Raw genomic sequence first — 15,201 nt, forward strand, 5'->3', positions numbered from 1 at the left:
TCTCTGGTGGGGCTCTGCCTCTGGACTCCCTCCGTAGCCCTTGCTGCCAGAATCTGGCCAGGGGCTGCAGTGGTGCGGCAGAGCCTGGAGCCGGCAGTCTCTCCTGCTGCAGTGGTGACGTAGAGCCTGGAGCTGGTAGTCTCTCCCTGCCGCTTCTTCCCAGGAAGACTTTTGCCAGTTAAAAAAAAAATGGTGCTTGGCTTCTGCAACAGGTGAAGAGCTAGGGACCAAGCAACAGCTGCTTCACCAGGAGGGCCCTGGCCACTTGCTCACGAGCCCCTACTTAGTCTCTCCCAGTATATTCTTTTCAGGAGGTGTTTGTTGATTTTTAAAAAAGTGGCACTTGGCTTCTCCCTCCCAGGAATCACTAGAGTCCAAGTAATGAAGCTTTGGCACAAGCTGCTTCACGAGGAGAGCACTGATCACTTGCTCCCGAGTCCTCACTCAGTCAGCCACACACATCCCCACTCACTCACTGACATGTACACAAAATTTTCCATACGCTCACTCACTCACTCACTCATTGACACTGGGACTCACACAGTCTGACTGGCTTGGCCGCCATCTCCCCGCTCCCCTTATTCCTCATCTTATCTCGAGCCACTTCACATGATCCAGAGAATCATTCTCACTACTCCCCCTCCTCAACTGTGCTGCTGTAACATTTCCCAACAACTTTTCTTTGACAAACTTCTTCATGTCTCCTTCTCAAAACACTCCATTTGTTAAATTTCTTCCCAGTGGGCTTCAGTTCCCCCAGCCTCCTCAACTTTATGTGGAAAAACAATTGAGGAATTTTTCTCAAATTCTACTGTCAGCTTTGTACAATTAAAATGCCAGTCCGACTCTTAAAGTCAGTGTCTGCATCCCAATACCACTGATTTGTTCCAACTTCTTTCAAATATTGCAACTGTCAATAGCCTCTCAAGATTTTATTTCCAGCTCCATTTTTAAGGCTTTCACATTCAGGCTCATGATTTATCCAATTCATTTGTTTTGTGGTTTGCTGATCTATTTGATTCCACGGACTCTGTCACTACACCATACCTGCAATTCACAATCATAGTCACATGCTGGGTCTCATTTTCCCATGACATTTCTTGATGAACAGATCTCCAACCACAAATACCCTTTTTTGGATCAAAGAACACTTACTACCCATGTCTTCCAGTCTGCTCTCTTCCTAGAATTTTTGCTCTTTCTTTGACTCTTTGCTCTTGCTGCAACCTTCATTACACATCCATTCCCTATTCCTGGTAATATTTAATTTCTTTGAACTTCATGATCAGTTATTTCTATGCACTTATCAATACTCTAAATTCTCTTGAACCTCCAGCAGGTCCTTGATGCTAATTCCCCACTGTGACCATAACTAGTAACTGTTTTCTTAGTTTCAACTCTCATCCACGAAATGTTGCCTGAGAGCTACAGAAGAAGTGATGACAATGTTTGCTTCCAAGTAATGTTACCTTGTGCCAGTTGAGCCTTCATTGTTACTCAGCAATGCTTTTGATAACTTTTGCCAAACTATTCTGACTTAATTATTTCTTTCTCATCATTCTATTAATAATGCTATATCAATGCTACTTTTAACGTTTTATTATTATACAACTGTCATTTATCTTGTACATTATTGTCCAATGGAAACACAGATATAAATAAAATTTAATCACTCATACTCACTTAGAAATGGGATTGACACTGGCTTCAATAATTGTTAAACACTTACAGCACTTTATGTTTTCTGGAAATTCTTGTACACCTAAAATGTGAAATAAACAAAAGTACATGAAAACATTCCAGCAAATATTCTCTAAACTACAGTTCTCATATTAAAAGTAATTATCAAAATTCTGAGTCAATACACAGTGTGAACACCATCTAAGATAACCATTTAAGTAGGAAATACAATTAACAGTATATTTGCCATAAAGTATAAAGATACATTATCATAATTTATATAATAAAAGTTGAATATTAAGTAATATCTCATGATAGTAATAGTTGGAAATTGGATAAAGAATTCAGGACAAGCCTGGGCAGCATTGCGAAACCTTGTATCTACAAAAAATACAAAAATTAGCTCACAGTCACAGTCTCAGCTATGTGGGGAGCTGAGGCAGAAGGATTGCCTGAGCCAAGGAGGTCATGTGCAGAGAGCTGAGATCATGCTACTTCACTCCAGCCTCGATGAAAGAGTGAGATCTTGTCTCAAAAAAAAAAAAAAAATTGTGGACAATTGTGTATTTGGCCTAAGAGAGATCTTTAATTTTACTAATATAAATAAATAGAAATAGTTTAAGTTTATTTAGTTATAGTGTCACTCAGAGAAGGGAGAATCAGCAGATATAGAGAAAACAGATGAAAAAAATCTGAAAGAAAACAAGGTAAAATACAGGGGTTGCAAAAAAAAAAGTATACACACTTTAAGTATAATGTTTGTTCAAAAGATGGCATTGATCAAATGAATGCTAGTGTCATCATGTGACAGTCAAATAAAATGGTGGAAGCATGGTTGAGCAAACATACTACACATCACTCCCATAATTTAATTCAATTTCAAAAAGTAGTACATAGATAATATCTCTTAAAATGTGTGTACATTTTTTGGACACCCCCTGTAAATTGAATACCCATCTGTAAAATATTTAAGGGCACATCACAAATCCAACAGATATTCCCAAACTAATATGAAGCTCTAACACATTTTGTTCAATTCTTCCTTGTTGGTTGCACAGAGTGCAGTTGAGCATCTGCCTGAAAGTTTAGAGAGATGTACAGCCCTTCCTTGGGTTCTCCCTGAGTCCCTGAAGTAGGCAGCTAGCTTATCGTCCCTGGATAATTGCTCATCTGTTTTCACAGCTGTGCTATTGGCTATGTGACAGAAAAAAATATATATTTTGTATGCAACTGAAAGTCAGGAAGCCACAAACCTGATCTATAAATGTGAGGATCAGAGGAGTAAAAGATGTGGGGGAATTTTGATTGGCATGAAAATATCAAATATAGTAGACTCTACAAGAGTTAGAGGACAATTATAATTATATGAAGCTGTTACTATGTGATATACCTACAGTACCACTTATGCTCAATTTTTGAAACTATTATTAAGGATCTAAAACTGTCCATGAAGAACTGGTCTTGCCCAGTACTTTATATCTGACAAAAAGATAAGGAACTTTTTGTGGCAAGATACAACTGAATTTTAGGATGATCAAAAAAACAAAAGGTTCTGCCTTCCTAGATTCCATTAGCCTAGACTACCACATCCACAGGACCTTGAAGCCCACTGAAGCAGCAGGAGGGTATTTAAATCCAAGACAGGTCATTTACTCACCACAAAATAAGAGTACAAAGGGGAGCATGACATGTTTCTCATATAATTCCTCTCCATGTAAAACTGTATCAAAAATTATGCTGTCCTACAATTATTGCTGAGCTATTCTGGCTTCTAATTAAGAGCTCAAAATAGTTTGGGGGTTCCACTATATATTAATTTAATGAACCACTTTTCTGGAAGGCCCTAACACCTAGAACTGCACTTCTCAAATAGGCATTAAAAACGGCAGCCAGGTCAGTAGCTAACCTTGCACCATCGCCAGCATTTCCCCTTAGAATTCATATTACTGTGGATATCTGCAACCAATGGCAGTATACACTTCTTTTCTCCCTTTAGCTTATTTTCTTCAGTCTCTAATAGGCTTATTAAATGCTGGTGTTCCTGATGTCTTATCTCTACAGGTTCCTTCTTTAGGATGATATTCCTTAAATTTTGAGTAAGCCAAGACATGGAAGCAGAAGTACATTTAAATATGAGTGTGAGGAAAAGACTACATCTACTTATCTCCTACAAAAAATGAAATTGACTACTGTGGTGAAAATGGTACTACATTATTTACTTAAAAATTTGTGTTAGGTTCTTTAAAGTTTAAAGTTAAAATATTTCAGAGCAAAGTATGTTGGGAGAATGTGGAATCCCGGAGGCTTTATAACTTATTGGTTGGATAAACCCAGACAAACCATTTACACTCTCAATGTGACAGTTTCCTACTCTAAAAATGATGATTATATGAATGGCTAAAGCACAGAATTGTCATGAGTATTGAAAGAGAAAATACAGGTAAAACAACAGACACTAATGCTATAATAATGCTGTCCATAATTATTGGAAATAAAAAAGCAGCACAGGATGTTAGTTAGTAAAAAACCTCAAATCACGTCAAAATGAGCTCACTACAAGTACAAATTTGCAAAATGTATCCACCTCAGAAAATATAAGAAAGAGATAAGAGTTAGTGTGCTGAAGGACTATACCAATTCTGATCAATATAGTAGTTGAAGATAAATGCTTCTGCAGATAAGTAAATGTGACATATAAGAATTATATATAATTATATATGACTTTATATAACTATATTAAAATGTATGTTCAGATAATATATATAACAATGTAATAATTAGAATATAATATGTATATTTGTGCATACTTTAAAGCTGCCATTCTGGATTCTCGGGAATATGATGGCACAATCAGTCAGACTAAGTGAGTCCCAGTGTGAGTGAGTGAGAGTAGGGAAAATCTTGTGTACGTGTCAGTGAGTAAGTGGCTGCCTGAGTAGGGACTCTGGAGCAAGTGACCAGGATTCTTCTGGTTAAGCAGTTGTTGCTGCCATTGCTCTGCTTGGTCCCTAGTTCTTCCGGGGGTGCAGAAGCTGAGTGCCAGTTTTAAAAAATCAACAGAGTCCTTTCCAGAAAGAAGTTGCCAGGAGAAACTGTTGGCTCCAGACTTTGCCTCACCACTGCAGCACCTGGCTGGACACGTACAGTGAGAGAGCCTAGAGACTGAGCCCCACTGGAGAAGATGAAAGAGACACCATGCCACCATCTTGAAAACTGGGCAGGAAGGTGCTCTGGCTTGCTCACCTTGGAGTGAGAGACCAGGCCCGATCTCTGTGACGGGTGAATTAACTACTCACTGACTGTGACCTAGAGGGAATATCCTGAAAGCACAAACTCTGGAGGGACAGGATGAGTATTGAGTTTCATGTGCCCCACCCCCTACCCTGATTCACCTGCAGGACAAAAGGTGTAGCCAGAAAAGCATGAGGAAGACTTCCAAAGATTTCAGTGGTGAATCTAGGGTTGACCCAACTCACTCCTCCCCAGCAATCCTCTGAACATCAGACCCACATGTCTGGAGCAAGACTGAGAGGAACAAACCCAGGCAGAGCCTGGACTTCAGTCACGACAGGAGGACTCCACTCTAGGATAAGTCTGGTTGGAGCACCCCCTGCCAGTACCTGGGAAAGAGACAATCCATCACCTCCCCAGCAGAGGGGATGCCCCTGACCGTACTAATGTGGGAGGGGAGGATTGAAGCCCTACCCACTCACACTGCCCCCATCTTCTTCCTTGAGTTGGACACTGGGAAGATTGTGGATGAGGCCAAAGCTCTGTAAGAGACAACAGAGGGGCAGCTGAGAGGAACAAGAAGGTAGATTTTTGAGTGTTTGGTTTTAATTTTTTAAATATTTTTCTTTTGTGCATGAATGTGCATGTGATCTACATCCCCCTCAACAATTTTTTTCTTTCCTCTTCTTCTTTTTTTGTTTTCTGTTTATGTGTGTACATGAAGGATTGAGTGTTCATCTTTCAGTTTTGTTTGTTTTTGCTTTTTTGTCATTTTTTTAGTTCAACGTGTGTGTGAATACATGTGTGAGACTTAGATTTGAATTTCTTTCTTTCTTTCTTTCTTTCTTTCTTTCTTTCTTTCTTTCTTTCTTTCTTTCTTCCTCTTTATCTTCTTTCATTTTGGGCTGGGCATGTGAGTGTTTGGTTTTCCTGGTTTTTAAAAGAATTTGTTTTCTTTTGTTGGTATTACAATTTGTTTTGATGTGTGTGTGTGTGTGTGTGTGTGTGTGTGTGTGTGTGTGTGTGTGATTGTTTTTTCCTTTGATTCTGCTCTTGTTGATCTGTGTTTTTTTAAATTTTTCATTAAAAAATTTTGTACATCTTTTTTCTACTTTTCTTTGTTCTCCTCATTGCTGTTATTGTAGCTTGGACTTGGGGGTACACACCCACTGCATTGTCATATGGAGTGGTGGTGAAAAGTGGGTCTCAGGGAACCAATATCACAACCAGTGAACATTGTAATTTGCAAGTAGTTTCTGAATCCTAGTTTCCCATCCTCCACTTTATTTGACTCTCAAAAGTATAAGAGAAGGAAAGCTTGACACCCACAGCCCTATTTCAAAATAGAACAAATTCAGAGTGCCGATCAGAGAAGAGCAAACTTCAGAGGGCTGAGCAAGCATCAGAAGTGAAAGCCTCTCCCAATGACATTGAATAACGGAACTAAAGAGAAAAACAAGAGATCTGTCACAAATGAGGAAAAACCAATGGAAGACCACAGTAATTTCAAGTGTAACATAAAGAAAATTCTAAAAATCAGACTTCGGAGCCCAAACAATGGAAGTCAAAAATGATTGACCCCAGAATACAGCATGGATTAGGGAATGGATGGAAAGAGTATATAAGACTCAAGAAAGACAAGATGCAACACTGAAAGAACTTGTAACAGAGATTTTTGGTTATAAAAAATTTCAACCAGGAGATAAATAACAAGATAACAAACAAGGAAAGCAGAATTAATTAAGAAGAAAGAATCTTAGAACTTGAAGACCAAAACATGGAACTAGCCATATCTATAAAAAACATAGAAAGAAAATTCAGAAAGAAAAAGCAAAACCTCCAAGAGATGTGTGATTATATCAAGAGGTCAAATCTATGCCTGACTGGTATCCCAGAAGAAGAAAAGGAAAGGGAGAATGCCTTGGGGCAAGTATTCCAGGAGGTTATCCAAGAAAACTTTTCCCATCTGACCAGAGATGTGACCATCCAAACAAAAGAGATACAGAGAACCCTCACAAGACTTCAAATGAAAAGACCAACCCCTAGACACATAGTAATTTGCATCCACAGAGTAGGCACAAAAGAAAAAAATCCTAAAGCCAGCAAGATAGAAAGGTCAGATTTCATACCAGGGAAAGCCAATCAAAATAGCAGCAGACCTATCAGCAAAAATACTACAAGCTAGAAGAGACTAGGGTCCAATATTCAAAGTCCTTAAGGATAAACAATTTCAACAAGAATTTCCTACCCAGCCAAGTTCAGCTTCATCAGCAATGCAGAATTAAAATTCTTCCCAGACATCCAATCCTTAAGAGATTATCCAGCTTCCAGACAAACTCTATAGGAGACACTTAAAAAGGTATTAAGCACAGAAGAAAGAAAAAAAAAGAATGACCACACACTTGCCAAGAGAACAGTAGAACACAGAATCAACAGAGAATACATTGCAACTGCACACTTGAAGATACACACATGTATCAACCCAAAAGCTAAGAGAAAACAAACAACAAAGAAAAACCTTGTAAGAACTTCATGATGGGCATAAATAATCACATTTCAATCATCAGCCTGAACATGCATAGACTGAAGGCACCACTGAAAAGGCAAAGAATGGCAAACTGGATAAAAAATTGACCCAATAATTTGCAGCATCCAGGACACTCAACTCACCACAAGGGACGCACACAGACTCAAAGTTAGAGGATGGAAAATGGGCTCCCAGAAGAATAAATCACAAATGAAGCTGGGAGTCATGATCTTAATATCAGACAAAACAACTTGTAAGCTAACAAAAATAAAAAAGATATGGAAGGATAGTACTAATGATAAAACATTCAATCCATCAACACAAAATATCCATCCTAAACATATATGCACCCAATACAGGAGCACTAGCATTTATAAAGAAATTATTGAGTAAATGAAAAAAAGATATTGACTCTAACAGTATTTTAATTGGGGAATTAAATACCCCAACTAACAACCCTGGATAGATCATTGAGGCAAAAAAAACCAAAAAACAAACAAACAAAAAAAGAGGTCTAGAATCTCAACATGACACCTGACTTAATGGACTTAATAGATTTCTACAGAACACTCAACCCAACAACCACAGATTATACATTTTCCTTATTACCACATGGAACGTACTCCAAGATAGATCACATCCTTGGCCATAAATCATGCATAAACACATTTCATAAGACTGAAATACTGCCAGGCACCTCCTCAGACCATGGTGGAATAAAAATAAATATCAACACCAACAAAATTGCCCAAATCCCACAAAGACATGGACACCACACAGCATGATGCTGAATGACACCTGGATCAGCACAGAAACCAAAACAGAAATTAAAAGAATCCTGGAAACAATTGAAAATGAAGAAACATCCTACCAAAAATCTGGGGTACCATGAAAACAGTTCTAAGAGGGGAATTTATATCTCTATGAACACACATCAAGAAAATGGAAAGATCACAAGTTAATAGCGTAACAAATCACCTAAGGAACCTGGAAAGACAAGACCACCAAAACCCTAACTTTAGCAGAAGAATCCATATCACCAAAATAAAAGCCCAAATATGGGACATAGAAGACAAAAATATCATAGAAAATATCAACAGAACAAAAGCTGATTCTTGGAAGAATAAACAAGATGGATGGACCCCTAACCAGAATGACCGAAAAAAAAAAGCCCAAATAAACAATCAGAAAGGCAAAAGATCAAATTGCAACTGACCCCAAGGAAAAGCTAAAGATTACCAGAGTTTACGATGCACACCTGTACGGCAACAAGCTTGATAACTTAAACGAAATGGAGAATTTTCTGACATCACACAACCTCCAAGATTGAACCAAGAAGATACTGAGACAGTAAATAGACCAATAACAAGCAAGGAAATTGACTCTGTCATAAGAAAACTACCTACCAAAAAAAAAAAAAAAGCTCTGGACCAGACAGCTTTCCAGTGGAATTCTACAACACGTATAACGAGGAGCTGATACCAATCCTATCGAAAGTATTCCAGGCTGTTGAGATAGATGGAATTCTCCCCAAAATATTTTACAAAGCTAACATCACACTGATACCCAAACTGGGTAAAGATCCAACAAAAGAAAGAGACTACAGGTCAGTATCCCTAATGAACATAGATGCAAAAATTCTCAACAAGATTCTAGCAAATCAATCCAAACACACATCTCGAAAATCATCCACCATGCACCAAATAGGCTTCATCTCCAGGATCCAGGGCTGGTCCAAAATCATCAAGACTGTAAATGTAATTAATGACATCAACAGGAACCACATGAGATGCAGAAAAAGCTTTTGATAAAATCAAGCAACTCCTCTTGATAAAAACCCTCAAACACCTGGTATAGAAGGTTCATACCTCAAAGTAATAAGCAGCATCTATGATAAACCAACAGTCAGCATAATGCTGAATGGATAGAAACTGGAAATATTTCCCCTGACAAATTGGAACAGGACAAGGCTGCCCACTCTCGCTCCTCTTGTTCAACATTGTGTTGGATGTCCTAGCTAGAGCAATTAGACAAGAGAAGGAAATAAGGGATATCCAAATAGGAAAAGAGGAAGTTAAGTTATCCCTCTTTGTTGACAATATGTTCCTATTCCCTGAAAAGCCAAGAGACTGTCAAAATTCTGCTTGTGCTGATAAAGGACTTTGGCAAAGTTTGAGGGTACAAAATAAATGTGCAAAAGACAGTTGCATTCTTATACACCAACAACATGCAGACAGAGAACCAAATAAAAAGCCCAATCTCATGCAACAGCCAAAATCACAATAGCCACAGAAAAAATGGAATACCTTGGCATCTTCCTAACCAGAGAAGTAAAAGATCTTTACAATGAAAACTACAAAATACTGCTCAGATAAAACCAAGAAGACACAAACAAATGGAAAATGATTCCATGCTCATAGACAGGAAAAATCAACATTGTTAAGATGTCTATGCTACCAAAGGCAATCTACAGATTCAATGCATTATCTATTAAATTACCAACATCATTCTTCTCTGACCTGGAAATGACAAAACAGAAATCTATATGGAAACATAAATGATCACGAATAGCCAAAATAATCCTTAGCAAAAGAAAAATGTGGGAGGCATCACACTTCGGGACTTTAAACTTTACTATAAGGCTACAAAAATCAAAACAGCCTGTTATTGGTACAAGAACAGGTATATAGACCAATAAAACAGAATAGAGATTTCAGAAGCAAAACCTCAATTTTTCAACCAACTCATCTTCGACAAAGCCTTCACCAACAACCACTTGGGAGAGAACCTAGTCAGTAAATGTTACTAGAAAACTGGCTGACCACATGCAGAAGATTGAAACAAGACCCCTACCAGTCACCATTCGTAAAAATAAACTCGAAATTAATCAAAGAACTAAATGTAAAGCCTCAAATTATAAGAATCTTAAAAAACGCAGGAGATACCTGTATGGAAATTGGAACTGGCAGCCAATTCCTGATCAAAACCCCAAGTGCCTATGCCATAAGAGATAAGATAGATAAATGGGACCTCAGCAAACTGAAAAGCTTCTGTAAAACAACAACAACAAAAAGAACCATCAAGAGAATGGGGAGACAGCCACAGAATGGGGAAAAAATATCTGCCAATTGTATATCTGGCAAAGATCTAACATCCAGGATCTACAAGCAACTCAAATGTGCTAAAAGGAAAAAATAACACTAACCCCATTAAAAATTGGGGAAAAGACATGAATAGACACTTCTCAAAAGAAGATATATGGGCGGCAACAGACACATGAAAAAGTGCTCAGCCTTACTAATCACCAGAGAAATGCAAATCAAAACCACATTGAGATACCACCTAACTCCAGTAAGAATGACTATCATTAATAAAACAAACAGATCATGGCAAGGATGCAGAGAAAAGGGAAGGTTTCTACCATGCTGGTGGGAATGCAAACCAGTGCAACCTCTTTGGAAAACAGTGTGGCAATTTCTAAAAGAACTAGACATTGAACTTCTGTGTAACTCAGTAATCCCCCTACTGGGAATATACCTTGAGGAACTCAAATCATTCTACAAAACATACCTGAACATGCATGTTTACTGCATCACTATTCACAATAGCAAAAACATGTAACTAACCATGCTGCCAATCATAACTGGACTGCATAAAAAATGTATATATACACAATGGAATATTATGCAGCCATAAAGAAGGATAAACATATGGACTTTGAAGCAACTTGAATGTATTTAGAGTCTATCATACTTAGTGATCTGTTGCAGAAACCAAGTACAGAGTACCACATGTTCTCACTCATAAGCGGGTGCTGAACATTTACCATGATACTACAATAAAGGGACTGGTAGTAACATAATACTTCCAGAGTGGTGGGGTGGGGGAGGACACAACATCAGTAAGCATATCTGATTTCAAACCAGGCCAAGGTGGGTCCAAGGGGAGGCCTATACTTCACTTGTAACGATGACCACTTGTATACTTAATTCTGAACTGTACCCACAACTTTAAAATAAAAACTAAAAAAATATATACAAATAAAGCTGCTGTTCTTCGAGGACTCAAAAGTGCCAAATATTGTGCCAAGGTCAGACATTTAAAAATGAGATGAAGACTTTATGCCATTTTTCTAATATTTATATTCTAACTAAGAAGAGTAATTGGAAGAAAAACTCTAGAAGAATGAAAAAATAAGTTTGAGAAAATCTAGAAAATGTCACAAATTAGGCAAAAAACAGAAAACATGATAAGAGTACAGATCTTTTAATATTGAATTATAAAAGTTCTAAAAATAATGTACTGAGAAAACAAAGAACAGAAAATACCAAAGAAACAATTGAAGAATATTTCAGTAATTTAAAGTAATGAGTAACAAAATATTTCAGATTAGAACATCTCATCAGTTCAATGAGTATTGGGAATAAAGAAAGGGGGGAAAACAGATTTCAAACAAAAGATCAAGATCATATTTGACTTCTAACAATACTTAGAACGCGAACATTATGAAGAAATACACCCAAGTTATAAAGAAAATTATTTCCTACAAAAATCCTATACAATACCAAACTATCATCCATTACACTATAAAGGTGAGGGTGTAATATAGATATTTTCAGAGTGACACCCAAAAGATGGCGGAATGAAGTTTTCCACTATTATCTCACAGTATACTGATTTTGATAACCATGAGAGTATATTTGTGGGAGTCCAGCTGTCCAGTGGAGAAATTCAGCCACACTGTTGGAGCAAAACATATATGAACGATGCACTGAAAAGGATTAGGAAAACAGGTTCACTTTGCCAATGTCACCTATCCCCAAGGCAGCACAGCTAAATGCCAAGAGAAACCCTTTCAGCCCATGATATACACCAAACAGTAAAGTGAAAGTATAGAGAGCAAGCACCAGGCTTCCCCAGCTGTGGGAAAACTGCCCTAAAGGCCCATCTCTTTCTCACCCCACCTAGGATGCAGAGGGTTTCAGTATGGCCGAGTATCTGAAAGAGGCTAGTGGCAGGAAAGAGAGGTGGGGACTCCCAGCAACCAGACCTCAAAACTAAAAAGTGTTGTATATCCTACTAGTTTCCATCAGAAGGCACACTTCTGAGCTTTTTGGTACGCCTTGCCTGCAGATCTTCTCAGTTGGCCCACAGGCTCCCTCAACCCATTGTGTTCTTCATCCCCCTCTCTGTAACTGACCAACTCTTTGCATGGGCCTGCCCAATAGCTATCATGAGCATTTGCAGACATCTGGCCAGCAGTTCCTGCCGGCCACCTTGACTATGTGAGATTGGGAGAAGGCACATAAAATTGAGCATTTCAGGGTAAAGCCTAAAAAAAAAATTGGTGGGAGATGCTCAGCACCCAACCTGGATTTGGGGAGAGTGAGAGAGTAAACAGTGCTAAGAAATTCTGCCCAAGAGGAAACAACACAAGTGGAATGACACATCTATAGAAAAGATATGAGAGAGCCTCAGAATACCTCACCTGATTGATCAGTGAAGTTTCTCTCCTGAAACCAATCAATGAAGACTGAAAGAGCTGACAACTTCTTCAAATGGAAAGACAGTAAGACTTCAAGGAATACAAAACAAGCATCACCAAAAGAACACAATAATTTTCTAGCAATCAATTTCAAAGAAATGAAGATCCAGAAATTGTCTGACAAAGAATTCAAAATACTTGTTTTAAGGAAACTGAGTATGCTACAAGAGGACACAGACTGACGACTCAATGAATTCAAGGAAAAAATATATAAACAAAACAATAAATTTAATAAAAAGACAGAAATTAGATCTTAAAAAATAGGAATTCTAGGTGAGCTGAAGGGTGCAATAAATGAAATGGAAAATGCAATATAGAACTTCAACAGCACTTGATCAAGCATAAGGTAGAATCTGCAAACTTGGAGGCAGGCAGGTGATTTAAAATTATCTAGTCAGAGCAGAAAAAAGCAGAGAAAATGAAAATAAAATGAAAAAAGATTATGGGATGTATGGGACACCATTAAGAGAAATAAGGATGGTGAAATTCCAAGAATAAGAAGAGAGATAAAGCACAAAAAATGTGCCTAATAAACATATAAATAAATAATGTTTGAAAACTTCTCAATCTTATACTAGATATGGACATCTGGTACATAAGGCTTAAAAAATCTCTAACAGATTAAACCTAAAAAAAATTTCACTGAGACATATCATAATTACATTGTAAAAAAGCAGCAAGAAAAGAGATTTATCACAATCAAGGGAAGCTTCATTAGGTTTTCAGTGGATTTATTAGCAGAAATCTTACAGGACAGAAGACAGTGGGATGACATAGTTAAAGCACCGAAAGAAAGAAAAAAACCAAACTTCCACCTGAGAATACTTTACCAGGCAAGCCTGCCTTAAGAAATAAAGGAGAGAGAAATACTTTCCCAGACAAAGAAAAGCTGAGGTTCATCACAATTAGACCTCTCTTGCAAAAAATACTATAGGGAACTCTTCAAGCTGAAATGAAAGCATGCTAAATGGTAACTGAAGGTTAATACAGAGGAAAGTTGAAAACTCACTGGTAAAGGTAAGTATAGAGCTAAATTCAGAATATTTTGATACTTACTGTCAGAATTCAATACGTTAATGCATAAATAAATTTAACTCTAGTATAAAGGTTAAAAGACAAAAGTTATTAAAAATAACTGTGCCTACAATAATTTGCTAGTGGACACATAATACAAAACAAAGGATGTTGTGACATTAATAAGTTAAAATGTGTATATATTTGTGAAAGTATAGAGTTTTTGTAAGCAATTGAATGGCGTTATTATCAGCTTAAAAGAGAGTGTTTTGTGTAAGTCACCTGATAACCACAAAACAAAGACCTATAGTAGATACACACAAGATAAAGAGAAAAAAAATCATAATCAAAACATACTGCTATAGAAAATCATCAAGTCACAGAAAACGACAGCAAGGGAGAAAGAAAGAATCCAAAGGACAATAAAACATTCAGAAAAAAATTAACAACATGGCAACAGAAAACCCTTACCTTTAATAATTGCTTCAAATGTAAATGGACTAAGTTATCCAATCAGAAGACATAGAGTAGCTGAATTGATTTAAAAAAAAAAATAAGACCCAACTATGTAGGCCTATAATAGACAACTTTGTCTTTAGAGACACACATATGCTGAAAATGGAAGAACAGAAAAAATACTCCATGTACATGGAATCCATATGAGAGCAGAGGTAGCTATACTTATTTCAGATATAATAGACTTTAAGTAAAAAACTGTCACAAGAGACAAAGTAGGTAATTGTATTATCATAAAAGTATAAATTCATTAAGACGTTATAATAAGTATAAATATGTATGCATCAGAACACATAAAATATGAAGCAATTATTGACAGACTGAGGGAGAAAAAGAAGGAAATACAATAATAGTAGGGGGTCTCAATACCCCACTTACAACAATGAATAGATTTTTCAGACAAAAAAAGCAACAAGGAAGCACTGAACCTGACCTACACTTTAGCAAATAAACCTAAAAGAAATACACAAAGCCTTCCATCTACTAGAAGAATAATACACATTCATCTCAAGCACATATGGAACATTCCTCAGGAAAATTATATGGGAGGCAATGAAACAAGTCTTAACAAATTTAAGAAGATTAAAATCATATCAAGTATCTTTTTTCTTTTTCTTTAAATCAATATTTTTTATTATGATATTGTGAGGTACAGTTAAGGGTTAGGTATACAAATATGCTTCATTCA

The 15,201-nt window shown here is 37.1% G+C and overlaps 1 protein-coding gene across 1 annotated transcript in view; it reads right to left on the reverse strand.

The window, feature by feature from the left end:
• The window catches only part of LOC103259315 (leucine-rich repeat-containing protein 7-like), a gene marked incomplete at its 3' end in the record, with an annotated part of 389,004 nt that overhangs the window by 190,676 nt on the left and 183,127 nt on the right, over positions 1-15,201 (reverse strand). Inside the window, exon 4 of the mRNA XM_008056997.2 lies at positions 1,684-1,762. Coding sequence (XP_008055188.2) covers positions 1,684-1,762 — 79 coding nt within the window. The remainder of the gene's footprint in view (positions 1-1,683; positions 1,763-15,201) is intronic.

Source organism: Carlito syrichta, unplaced genomic scaffold, assembly GCF_000164805.1.
Source record: "Carlito syrichta isolate Samal-C Ts95f unplaced genomic scaffold, Tarsius_syrichta-2.0.1 Scaffold302595, whole genome shotgun sequence".
NCBI lineage: Eukaryota > Metazoa > Chordata > Mammalia > Primates > Tarsiidae > Carlito > Carlito syrichta.